General features: G+C 37.9%; 1 protein-coding gene across 1 annotated transcript in view; it reads right to left on the reverse strand.

Annotated features, from left to right (window-relative positions):
* Positions 1-884: 884 nt before the first annotated feature.
* The window catches only part of TACR3 (tachykinin receptor 3), a 319,626-nt gene continuing 306,892 nt past the window's right edge, over positions 885-13,618 (reverse strand). The window contains exons 4-5 of the mRNA XM_077278166.1: positions 9,033-9,229; positions 885-6,860 (exon numbers count right to left, since the gene is read on the reverse strand). Coding sequence (XP_077134281.1) covers positions 6,539-6,860; positions 9,033-9,229 — 519 coding nt within the window. The 3' untranslated portion in view covers positions 885-6,538. The remainder of the gene's footprint in view (positions 6,861-9,032; positions 9,230-13,618) is intronic.

Consider the following 13,618-nt stretch of genomic DNA (forward strand, 5'->3'; position numbering starts at 1 on the left):
TATTTTGAGATAAAAAATGATTTTCTCTGAGGCCACTCACATATCTGCTTTTGATCCGATATTCAAATTGGAATTGGCCAGTCAGTGAGTGCATAGAATTACCTGGACTGCATTCGGAAGATAACTGAGTTCAGTCTGAATTCCACACACTCACACAATGGAGAAGATGGAGAAATTTTGCTCTTCATCTTCTTCTTACAGCTTGCTCCAATTCTGTCATCCAAAAAAATCAGATCCCACTATACTGATATGGATCAAACTCTGATCAGAGTATAGTCATCCCAATTCTCTTGGATGAGAGTAACTACATCCGTCTGCCCTAGTACTGTCAGTGCTGTATGGACAATGTCTTACTATGTATTGACATGGCCCCAACTGGAAATACCCAGTTGTCAATTTATATATTTCTAGGAGGAATAACTGAGCAACAGCAGAAAACAAAGTTATGAACAGATGCCTAATACCAGTGAATGGTTTAGCAAAATGCTTTTTGGGGGGGTAAATTTTGAAGCATACTTGTTATTTTTCATAGAGTAGAGTGACATAATAGTCAAGATAAAATATGTACTGCAACCTGGAGTTCCACTGTAAATTTTCAGTTCGTTATTTGCTATTCTTTTTTCTGTTTTTTAGTGGTACTTGAAGAATTTACCTAAGTGTTTCATACGTTCTCACAAAATTAATTCATACATATTAATCTTTAATTGTGAGAGTGACTACTATTCCAACTATATTCTTTTATTGTCTTTGATCAAGTGACATCTGGATTTATGTTTGTTTGTTTTCATCTTCTTTTGAAGTCAATTTTCTGTTCTAAATGTGACGGAAATAAGACTTCTTCAATCCAACCCACATAATTAAATTCACAATGATTTGCTCTCATGAACATTTTGTTCTTTATTTCATTATGTCACATTGTTATTAGAAGTCACAATATATTCTAAAGCCAATGAGCATATCTGAATATAGGCTTGGTTATAAATTATATAAACCTTTAACACTAAAATATATAAAATGTGCTTGCAAATAAAATGCATATAAAACCTTAAAATTATATAATGCACAATGCATTCCTTTTGGTGCTTAATATCAAACAAAATAGCAAATTAAGGAAATACACAAACTATTTCTTCTTAACACATAAAATCAAACAGTTCTTTACTACTGGATAGCCATCAGCAAACTATTACAAAGTATACATGTTCTGATGAATTTTCTTTTCTAACTCATGTAATGAAATACCGTATATAACAATGTGTTGTCAGAATTATTTTTTTGCCATTAATTTAGTAAAATGTTTCCATGCTCTTGAAGGCTGATATTGACATGAGAGAATCAAGGAAATAAACACGAAAAATGTGTATGTAATATATTTTAATTTGAATATGATTTTCATGAGGTCGGATTTGTGGTTTAGATAATATTTAGATACTATTGTGCAAATTCATATCACATCTTAAGAAAAAATTGGAAAGAGTTCAGCATGAATGAGCACCAGCCTATGATTTTACAGAATTTGGAATTTACAAGTTGCCAATACGCATAAGTATATTCTTTGTAGTAAAGCCGAAAGGCAGTTGCTAAAATCTGCCAACAATTTCAAACTAAATTGCCTTTAAAATACCTTTATGGATGAATCTAGCCAAGTCAAAGCATACTTAGATTCAGTTCAGTTACAGTACTCTGCCAAGGGATATGTATATATTTGGATCAGTCGTCACGGTCTCCTTTTACTTAATAGTATACTTGATATATTTTATACTTATTTTTCCTTTTCTGATACTTGGCCATATGACTAAAGAGAATAACTATTTTTACTGTTGTACATGTTTCATTTGAAATTACATTAAATGTATTGTGAAAAATCAATTTTCTTTTGGACAATAAATTACACTTTAAATTACAACTTTATATTGAATATAACAACTAAATTAGCGGTCTCCCCACTGGTAGACCCAATTGTCTAAAATTTTTAAAGCACTGGCATCTTTTAAGTAAAATTTTTTAGTACCTCATCAAATTTGCAAGGAATGTTGGAACCTGCTCCATTACAGACATACCATATAGGATAGCCGTAGGTTGTTGAGCATGGTTTATCAAAATTGTGACATATTAGCTTCCAGAATTAGAGATGAGCAGATCTGACAATTTGAATTCAACAAATTGTTCAGGTTTTGCCAGCAAATTCAATTTGCAGAAAAGTTATTCCCTGCAAATTGAATGTTCACTATCATGTTGTATGATCTCTCTAAACCCCAGAGCATAATAAATGTAAGAGGTAAAAAGATAAAAAACAAACCTCCTACTCACATCACCGCTCACCCTAGCTGTTTCCTGCCCACTCTGCATTTCTCTATACATCTGTCACTCTACATCTTTGACCTGGTGTTCACTCTATGCCAGGACTTCTGGCCACGACCAAGCCCCGAAAGTCACTGAGTATGCGCAGTGTGTTCCAGTGCCTGCTCGCAATGAGAAGTCCAAGTCCACAAAGAAAACCAAGCTGGAGATGCGGCGTGATGGAAGTGTGGTGATTAAGATGGATAGTGGACAGGGAGCAGCGAGGGCAGCTCGGGAGATGAGCAATGAAGGGTTTTTTTAACCTTTTTTTCTGTCTTCAACTGTTCAGCTCTACAGTTGATTTAACTGAATTTGTTCAGAGCAAATTACAAAAAAAATCTACATTTTCCAAAATACTGATTTTTGTACAATTCAAGTAGAATTAAATTCCTCTCAAATAAATGCACCCTTCTCTTTTCAGGATCAAATTGTATAGGGTGATAAGATGATATATGACCTGATATCCTATCATCTGTCTTAGAAGGAACTTGTCACAATTGATGCTGTGTGAACCACGGTCAGTATGACTCTAATACTGTCTCCTTCAATACTAATATGTATGCTATATATGAAAAAAATTCTTAAAATGGGGCTTGGGATGAAATGATCAGTAGCCCTTTCTCATACACAAGATTGACTCAACTTTCCCTGTGCACACTTGAAACACACTAAAGGAGGAAATTGTCATTCTAGAAGTATGTGACAGGGTCGGAACTAAGATATTAGTGACCTACCCTCACAAATCAACTGTAGTTAAATCCCATTGCTGCTGGAAGTTCACAGTGTATGGAGCCAAAACACAATATCTCCATACACTGAGTAGTGGCCATTCTCACTGTAGCTCAGGTACTATTTATTTAATTGGTACTCTACTGAGGTTATATTGATGACCTAACCTAAGTTTGGTCATTAATATCTTAATCATGGGCAACTCTTTTTACCAAAAATATATATTTTTTGGAACATTATATAGTTGAGAACTGAAATTCTACATATTAAGTGTAGTGTTTCCTGTGCCAGAAATTGTGCTGATTTCTCATACTTTTTAGTATTTAATTTTTAGCAAGTTTAGCTAAAAATGGGTGATTAAAGGAAAATATATTCTTCATTATTGCAAAGTGAAGTATTTTCTGGTAAATAAACCTGAAAAGAAACTGAGCTGCATTACCAGATGCTGGAGAACAGAAAATGGGGCACTGTATCTGGTTAAATCCAGAAGGTGATATCATTATCATATCAAAATGTAAAATATGCTATAACATCAATTACCTCCAGAACCCTTTAAAAAGACTTATAAGTTCTAAAAGTCAGAAATGAAAAGTGAAAATCTTAAAATGATTATAACAATGTCATATTCTGAACTGAATAACTTTTTAGCATAGTAAACAGAAATGAGCGTAAGAAAATTAGTGAAATGGTTCTTTCGGGTTTACAATATTTTTCAAAGCCCTTACTGTGGAAGTCGACGTGAAATGCTGAATGGTAACAAGAGTTGTTCTTATTTGAGAGTTTAAGTGTTTTTTCAAAACTTCTTCCAAACTGAAAACCTTCAAGAGAACATCCATTACTACTATACTACTATTGAGCATGTATTACTACCACAATCAATCAATTTCTAAGCTTCAGGGATTTTTCTGTATATAGCCTGCTATTTGCTCCTCTGATATGGCGGTTTACATTGCACTAAGCCCCTTTTTAGTTGTGAGATTATTTTTGTTCTTTGCAAAGGAATGATGTTCATGGGATTATGCATACATTTGCATTTATATAATGATAATGATAAATATTCACTGTGCTTATTTTGACTCATGGAGTTATGCATACACTTGTAATCACTTGGCAACACTGCAGGTTACCATCAAATCTTATCTTTTTCCGCATCATGAGTGTTTTCCCTGAATTTGATATCTTTTTATTAATATTGTATAATGACATTATGAATGAATAAAAAATTACTATTTTTGATAAACTGAAATAGAGTCTTGTTCTATATGTTCCTGTACTTTTTTATATAGGATAAATTTTATTTGGTAAAAAAAAAATCTCTAATTTCTTATTGGGACAATTCAGATGATTACAATATTGATAACCTAACCGTTAAATATGCCACCAATATAAAAAGAATGGAGATCTAACAGCCAGTCCTCCATACTGATGAATGTAAAGCGTGTACGGCTCCATACAGTATGTAGTGATCTTTCTCAGGTGCTGCAGCTTAGCTCATATTCATTTGAATAGCAGCTGATCTTTAGTTACAGAGACTGTCCATTACGCAGTGAATGGAGCTGTGCTGTTCTAGTTTTGTACATTGTGCAGATCCAGCAGTCTGAGGAGTAAACAGATTATCTGTAAGGGGTCTGGGTGTTGCACCCTGACCAATCTGAAATTGATGGCCAATCTTATTCATAGGTTATTAATATTGTAAGCTAGGAAAACTCCTTTAAAACAAAAAAATATACCTATGATATATGAAATGAAAGGATGCACTTTGATGTGGAAACAGCAGAAATGTGTGCTTATAGGTTGCAAATATATTTTACTTATGGCTTTCGCAAGTGAACAATCCAGACTATAGTTTGTAAAACTCACCTAAATATATATATGAATTCTGTTCTTCCATGCAAATTTGATATTTAATCTCGCTGACGCTTTTAAATTAAGCAATTGCACGAATAACAAGAATAAGAATTGAAAAATACAATACCTAAACAGTAGCTAAATAGTGATTTTTGTGTGCATTTAATATATGAAAGCTGGTGTAACGTAAATTAAATTTATGATAAAAAAAGTTATTTCTAAAATTTGTGTCATTATATTTTATTTTTCAGTCTACAAATGGTATTCAAAAATAATAGTCACAAGGCATGCCATCAAATTTACTATCAATGCACGTAACAGCACAAAATAGTACACAAGCCAGGAATATGCTATTACATTCACCAAATGACACTTGATGTGTTTAAAAGGTGAGAAATAAGTGACTCACAAGGATCCATTTTCCAAATTTGAACAACAGGCTAATATGCATGAAGTTAACAAAGCAAACTGATCTTTACAGTTACATTTCCTAGTATTAAAGGGAACTAGTCTTGCAGTTTTCTTTATACAATCTGTTGCCACCACCTTATAGCCCTTTGTGGCAATGTCCCTACAACCCACTGCCCTGCAAATCTCAAACAATGTACTTTATATTTGTTATGCACCGTATGCTAATGGGCAGCGAGCGGTCTAATGTGCATATCGTGACTTCTGACCATTTTCAGTATGCCATTGATTGATGTGGATAATGTCTCTTATTGTCCACACAGCTCCTACAAATCTTGCAATGCGGTCTGCCTTAAACCTCCTCATTCACATATACACTGGTTGGGCTGTGTGGATAACGCATAAAAAAGTCATTCATGTCAATCAGAGGTAAAGGATCAGTGACTGCAGGTAAAAAGAGGGAGATAACAATGATCCAAACTCTCCCATTGGACTGTTAGACACCCATTAGGATACAGTGTGGGAGATTGTTAAAAGACACTTTATGAGGCATTTGGGTTACTAAGTTTGTAAAATGTTGGAGGACTAAAAGGTGGTGGCAACAGATTACATAGGACAAACCTGGTGACAAGTTCCCATTAATTAGAATAGCCTTTTAGGGCTTCCTTATTTCAATACATTTTTTATTTCAGTATTTAGTAGAGATGAGCGAATATATTCGATTGAAAAATCCTTATACTCACGTTACCCCTAAACTTTCCAGCCCTTCTGCTCCTTACCATCACCTGTCTGGTCATCGCCATATATTCTTATTGCCCATCTGAAATACTCAGATGAGGCCCAGGAGGGTATGGTGCACTCATGCACAAGGTCATGCTGTACATTATAAAGTCATGACATAGTCAGAGCCAGACGTCCCAACCTAATGTGTGAGGCCTGTGGATTTAAGGGTGATGGTGGTGATAAAATAAGCAAAAGACCTGACAAATCGAGGGTCCAGAGATATTAGCAGTGAGGTGAGTATAAGGTTTTTTTTTAGATCTTAAATGTATCTTTCTCTGGGGTCTGTAATGACCCTAAAGCATAACAAGGGTTATTAAATTCCCAGAGAATAACTTCTCTGTGAATCAAATTTGCTGAGAAGCTTCACTCAAACAGGCAAATTAGAATTTTTCTTGATCTGCTCATATTTAGTATTTATTTTACTTATAATTTATGAATAGCAATCTACTGATGTACAGGGTGAACTAATGAAATTGGAATTTGTTGAGACATCTGTAGAGTTTTTTCGGGAACAACCATTTAAAGTCGATTCATTAGATGTAACTCTTTTTTTGTGACTGTGAGTAGATCTAGAATTTTCACCATCATTTGGATCAAACACAACGGTCATACTGGACTCCATTCTGGATACTGTGTAGAGACTGCTCTGTCTTGTTGGATGAAACCTGGTGGATTTGAGTTCTAGTTCATCATAACTAGATACTTCGATAAATGGACACCATCGGAATGCTCTTTTGAAACCAGCACGAAATCTGTAAAAAATAAAACATAAAGGGGGAAAAAGAAATGTAGATATTACATATATGGGTTTCAAAAGACAGCACATTTAGTCTGTGTGTTGCAGCTATAGTATGGACCTAAATATCGTCCAAGAAAAAAATACAACCCGTATCAGCAAACAGTGCCAAATTGTATTTATTTTAAATATATAAGCATATTTTATAATAAACATGCACATACATATAAATGATTTTTCACAATCAGTTTTAAAGCTTCAAATTTTCATATCTTCCAACTGTCCCAGATCATTGCAAAACAGTCCTCAATTTGATTTGGGAGTATGTTCCATTGTCCCAAGAGGTTGGGGATATGTCCCTACTTCAACTGTTAAAACCATGTGTTATAGTTGAATACAATGATGGAGCAGGGAATCATCAGATATCAGTTCAGTTTATGTGAGAAAAAGCATTGCATGGATTGTTGGATCACATGACCTTTTCTGGTCACATGAATGGCAGCAGAGACCAGCTGTGTCAGAGGAGCAGGACACACAGGCAAGTAAAATGCTTGTGTGGGTGTATCATACTATTTTGGTTTGACACTGGGGGAGACTGTGAAGGAGCATCATAATGTGTGTGGGGGTCATCATAATGTGTGGTGGTATCATATTGTGTTGGGCAATGTACTGTGGGAAGCATCGTACTGATTGTGTGGGTGTGGGGGCATCATACAGTGCATGGGGCTGTGGAGACAATACTATTTAGAGAGCTGTGAAGGAAATATACTACATATGGGGTCATACAATATCATAAATCATAAATAATGATTTGTGGCTATGGGGGCATAACATTGTATTGGAAACTGTGAGGATATCATACCATGTGGAGGGCTGTATGACATTTTATTGTGTAGTGGGCATTAAGGGCATTATCCTGTGTGGGGAAATTTGTTGTGAAAAAATCAATTTCTGTTGGGAGATGTACTATGGGAGTGTAAGGTTCTAGCAGGTATGCGGGATGCAGTGACGAGCAGGAGGCAGAACAAGAGTTAACAGGTTTTAATGAAAAGGTAATATAACAGTTGATACTCCACGCAGGGAGGAAGATATTAAAGTAATATGGATAAACAAAGTGTATGCAATTAATAGGGAATAGTGATAAGCGAATATACTCGTTTTTTACTTGAGATTTCTTGAGCACGCTCGGGGGTCCTCCAAGTATTTTTTAGTGCTCGGAGATTTAGTTTTCCTCACCTCAGCTGAATGATTTACATCTGTTAGCCAGCATAAGTACATGTGGGGGTTGCCTGGTTGCTAGGGAATCCCCACATGTAATCAGGCTGGCTAACAGATGTAAATCATCCAGCTGAGGTGAGGAAAACTGAATCTCAGAGCACTAAAAATTACTCAGAGTACCCCCGAGCGTGCTCGAGAAATCTCGAGTAACAAGTATATTCGCTCATCACTAATAAGGAACAATATAGATGCAAATAACGGGTTAACTTATCAGCCTGTGGTTCCTGGATGGAGGAGGCTTGAAAATCCCAGAGAGTATATTCCCCTATATTTTATGATACCCCAACAGCCCCTTTAAGATACTGGCTTTCCATATAATAAAAATTGTTATGTATATCACATTATGTGTCCAACTTTCTTATCTTTCAAAGTTAGAATGATTGCAACTTGTGCGTGCTTTTGACATTATACAGCAAAACCATTATTACTGAGATTCTTTTATCACAGTTTAAAACTGTGTTCTGATGACCTTATATTTGTGAATCCTTTTATAACTAAATACATGAGTTTATAATTTATTTTCTAGGTCACGTTAAGCAGATTTCAATCAAAATAAGCTCAGACATATCTCTAAATAAAGTTCAAATTTAAATTGTGATTTCTAAACAAATGTGAGAAAGATGCAGCTACATTCCACATGTAACCTATCGGTTAAAATGAAATAGTGTGCCATGTCTCAGTTTATGATGGGTATGAATCACATGAGACTTATTATTTCAGATCATTGGCTCTAAATGCTTCTAACACTAATTATAAGGCAGAAATCACAGTCTGGAAATTTGCCAAATAATTTTTTCGCTTCCTATGGAGTAGCTTTTGCTGCCTGATTTCATTCTGGAAGGGTAATTGTCATGTCAGACTTGCTCATTGATAGATCTAAGCACAAGGTCTTCCCACATTTACCACTTACCTTTTATTTAGACAGCAATATATTATGGGGTTGTACATTGTTGAACTCATTGCCAGCCAAAAAATGGCCAAGTAGATTTGTTGAATATATTTCCACCTTTCCACTTTGATATCGAGTGCAGTTACGATAAAGAATATATGATAGGGAAGCCAACAAATTGCAAAGGTCACCACCACCACAATCATCATTTTTACCACCTGCAAAATTAAAGAACATTGCCAGCATTACCAACGTACTCTATCAGATACTGATAAACATTTTATCATTGCTAAACATTTAACAAATATGTACCCGGTTGCAATGTGATTAATTACAACTTTTCTTGCTGTTCTGATTTTAGCTATGTAGTCTTCTGCTTATTTGTATATCAGCCAATGTTAACAAAAAAGTACTCTGGGGGTAGTGACCTGATGATTCCCTGCAACACAGTGCACATATCCTTATGAAGGTTACAGGCTGATAATCTGGGATTCCATTAGTCAAGTCAATACTCAACCCAGTGTGTCCACATCCTTGATCATAAAACTTTGGATAACAAGGCGATAATAATCTACACTACATAGAAAATATCTACACAGAGTCTAGGCTTAAAGGGAAGGTGCCATAAAAAAAATGTTTTCCAGCAATTGAAAAAATGTAAAGAATTAATATTTACATTTTGTTAAAAAATATTATCATTTGTTTATAATTTAGTAAAATATGAAAAATAATTTGAAAAGGTTTGGCATTTCCACTTTTAAACACTAGGGGGAGCAGCTGCTGAAATTTGACAAAAACCTAATGTACAATTAGCTCACATTACTGCACTGCAGTAAATATGGGCGGAGTCTGCTGACGTGTGTGATGTCACTCCTCTCCTCTCCTTCTGGGTGTTTGCTAAGGGATAAGAGAGGATGATATTCAGGAACCCAGTGAGCAGCCATTTTGTTGGTGACTGCAAAGTTATACTGACAAATAGACAGTCACCGAAGATGCCAGGTAGCAAGGATTCTCGGAGATATATGGTGGAGGGAGCAGAGTGACAGCAGTGCAGAGTATTTCAGGAGAGCAGAATGCTGGTCTATGGGGGGCACCATGTTCAGTGCGCGGAGCAGGCAGGGATTTACATAGAGCACTGTCTTTTATACACATGGATGTAAAGTCTGCTCCACAGAAATCCAGGAAACATTTCTGCAGATTGATGGCCTGTTCTGATCCAGACTTTGCATGCAAATACCCCATTCCCCTCCTCAGATCCTGTCTTCCCCATCCTGTCCTGGCGATGTGTGAAAGTGAGGCGACAGGCGAAGTCCGGGGTGACGCTGGGAAGGAAAGGTAGCCATATAGTAACGATAAAAATGAGACCCCTCTCTTCAGCTGCCTCACCAGCCCTCCCCTGACTGCACCTAACTGAAGGTCATGCTGCCCCCTCTATTACCCCAGACCCGTGTGCAGGTGCTCAGTGAGGACCACCCTAGAATGGGTCCCCTTTTTGAAGATAATACTGCCATAGTGTTCTCACATAATACTGCCATAGTGTTCTCACATTATACTGCCATATAGATCACACATAATACCGCCATATAGATCACACAGTGCCACCATATAGATCACACATAGTGCCACCATATAGATCACTCATAGTGCCACCATATAGATCACACAGTGCAACCATATAGATCACACAGTGCCACCATATAGATCACACATAATACCGCCATATAGATGACACATAATACCACCATATAATTTTCACATAATACTGCCACATATCACACATAATCCCACAATATAGTTCTCATATAATACCGTCGTATAGCTTTTACATCATTCCACAATACAGATCAAGCATAATACCGCCATATAGATCACATACAATACAGTCATATAGATCACACATAATGCCATAATACAACATGACCCCTGCAGCTCCTTTTATCGCACGCACTGAGCTGTGTGTGCAATGGGGAAAGACATGCAGGGGGGAGAAGAGTGCATAGGAGAGGATTAGATACACGGCTTAATAGACAGTATCACACAGTATAGGATTAGATACATGGGTCAGCAGTCGGTTTCACACAGTATAGGATTAGATACACAGTTCAGCACAGTATCACACAGTATAGGATTAGATACATGGCTCAGCAGACAGTATCACACAGGAGAGAATTAGATACACGGGCCAGCAGTCAGTATCACATGGGATAGGATTAGATACACGGCTCAGCAGTCAGTATCACACAGGAGAGGATTAGATACACGGGTCGGCAGTCAGTATCACACGGGATAGGATTAGATACATGGCTCAGCAGTCAGTATCACACGGGATAGGATTAGATACACGGCTTAGCAGTCAGTATCACACAGGAGAAGATTAGATACACGGGTCGGCAGTCAGTATCACACGGGATAGGATTAGATACATGGCTCAGCAGTCAGTATCACACAGGAGAGAATTAGATACACGGGCCGGCAGTCAGTATCACACAGGATAGGATTAGATGCATGGGTCAGCAGACAGTATCACAAGGGATAGGATTAGATACACTGCTCAGCAGTCGGTTTCACACAGTATAGGATTAGACACACAGCTCAGCAGACAGTATCACACAGGAGAAAATTAGATACACGGCTCAGCAGTCAGTATCGCACAGGAGAGAATTAGATACACGGGCGGCAGTCAGTATCACACAGGATAGGATTAGATGCGTGGCTCAGCAGACAGTATCACACAGCAGAGGATTACACACATGGTTCAGCAGACAGTATCGCACAGGATAGGATTAGATACACGGCTCAGCAGTCAGTATGGCACATGAGAGAATTAGATACACAGGCCAGCAGTCAGTATCGCACAGGATAAGATAGGATTAGATACACGGCTCAGCAGTCAGTATCGCACAGGATAGGATTAGATACACGGCTCAGCAGTCAGTATTGCACAGGAGACAATTAGATACACAGGGCGGCAGTCAGTATCACACAGGATAGGATTATATGCATGGCTCAACAGACAGTATCACACAGCAGAGGATTACACACATGGTTCAGCAGTCAGTATCACACAGCATAGTAATAGATACACCATGGTCTGATGTCCTTGATCAGTGGCTGCAGTGAGTGGCAGGGCGGGAGCAGCACAGGGAGACTCTTCCCCTCCCCCGTGTTACCTCTCTGCATGATAAGGACATCAGACCGTAGCATTTCATCCTCTCTAGGGATTCTAGAGATCACAGCCACACACCAGGCAGCAGAGAAGAGGACAGGGAATGGCCGCTGACAGTGTAAAGGGGAGACAGATGGAGCTGCCCCTCCTATAACTCTGAAGTCACAGTGAGTGGAGCTCACACACTGTGGACTGAGGAAAGATGGCGCCGACCTCCTGCCTCTGATGTGATGTGGAGACAGCCCAGGGGGCGTGGCCAGATCACAGCAGGGAGCAGCACAATGATAGGTATGGGGTCGGACTCCGACCGCAGCCTCCTATGCCCAGGGCTGCCGTATTTGCAGAGTGTAAGTGTCGTGCTGGGACACTTACACTAGTATTTTCACACTAGCGTTGTTTTCTGTATGTTGGAATGCGTCGTTTTGGAGAAAAAATGCATCCTGCAAAGTTGCCTGCTGGATGCGTTTTTTCTCCATAGGCTTGCATTAGCGACGCATTGCGACGTATGGTCACACGTCGCATCCGTCGTGCAACGGATGCATCGTGTTTTGGCGGACCGTCGGCACAAAAAAAAGCTGCATGTAACTTTTTGTGCGTCGTGTCCGCCATTTCCGACCGCGCATGCTTGGCCAGAACTCCGCCCCCTCCTCCCCAGACATTACAATGGGGCAGCGAATGCGTTGAAAAACTGCATCCGCTGCCCCCATTGTGCTTAATTAACACACTGTCCGTCGGTACGTCGGGCCAACGGTTTGCGACGGCCCATACCGACGGACTAGTATGAAAGTAGCCTTACACTCCTGCAAAGCAAAATGGCGGCGCCCAGTGGCTGCAAAAATAATGAATAATAAAAAAGATATTAAAGTTAAAAAAATAATTTTGTATTAAAAATAATTGTTTATATAAACAAATTTTAATACAAAAACAAAATTGCGGCACCTTCCCTTTAAGATATTCCAGACTCTAAGGGTATGTTCACATGTGGTATTTGTGCAGCTATTTTTTGGGGTAACTTGGTTTCTTATGGAAAATAAGCTGCATTTTACAGTGCAAAAAGCAATGAGAATTAAGAAATCTCATACAACTTTTTTCATGACTTTTTTTGCAGTATTTTTGTAAGTCTGCAGCATGAACATTTTCTACAGCATTTTTGAAGCATTTTTTACCCATTGATATAATGAGAAACTGCAAGAATGCTGAAAAAACAGTATAACATTTGAACTATGTTTTTGCATAATGTTTGATGAATAAGACTAAGTTTATTGGCATGTACAATAAACAAATCACACATGTAATCTGTCTGAAAAAAAAACAGCAAAAAAAATGCACCAACAATGCTGCATTGTAGATGCAGCATTTTTACTAATAGATATGAACATTTTACCTGCATAGAAAATGCTGCAGGAACACCATGTGAGCATACCTTAAAGCAGGAGTTTTG

This window comes from Ranitomeya variabilis, chromosome 1 (genome assembly GCF_051348905.1).
Source record: "Ranitomeya variabilis isolate aRanVar5 chromosome 1, aRanVar5.hap1, whole genome shotgun sequence".
NCBI classification, from domain to species: Eukaryota; Metazoa; Chordata; class Amphibia; order Anura; family Dendrobatidae; genus Ranitomeya; species Ranitomeya variabilis.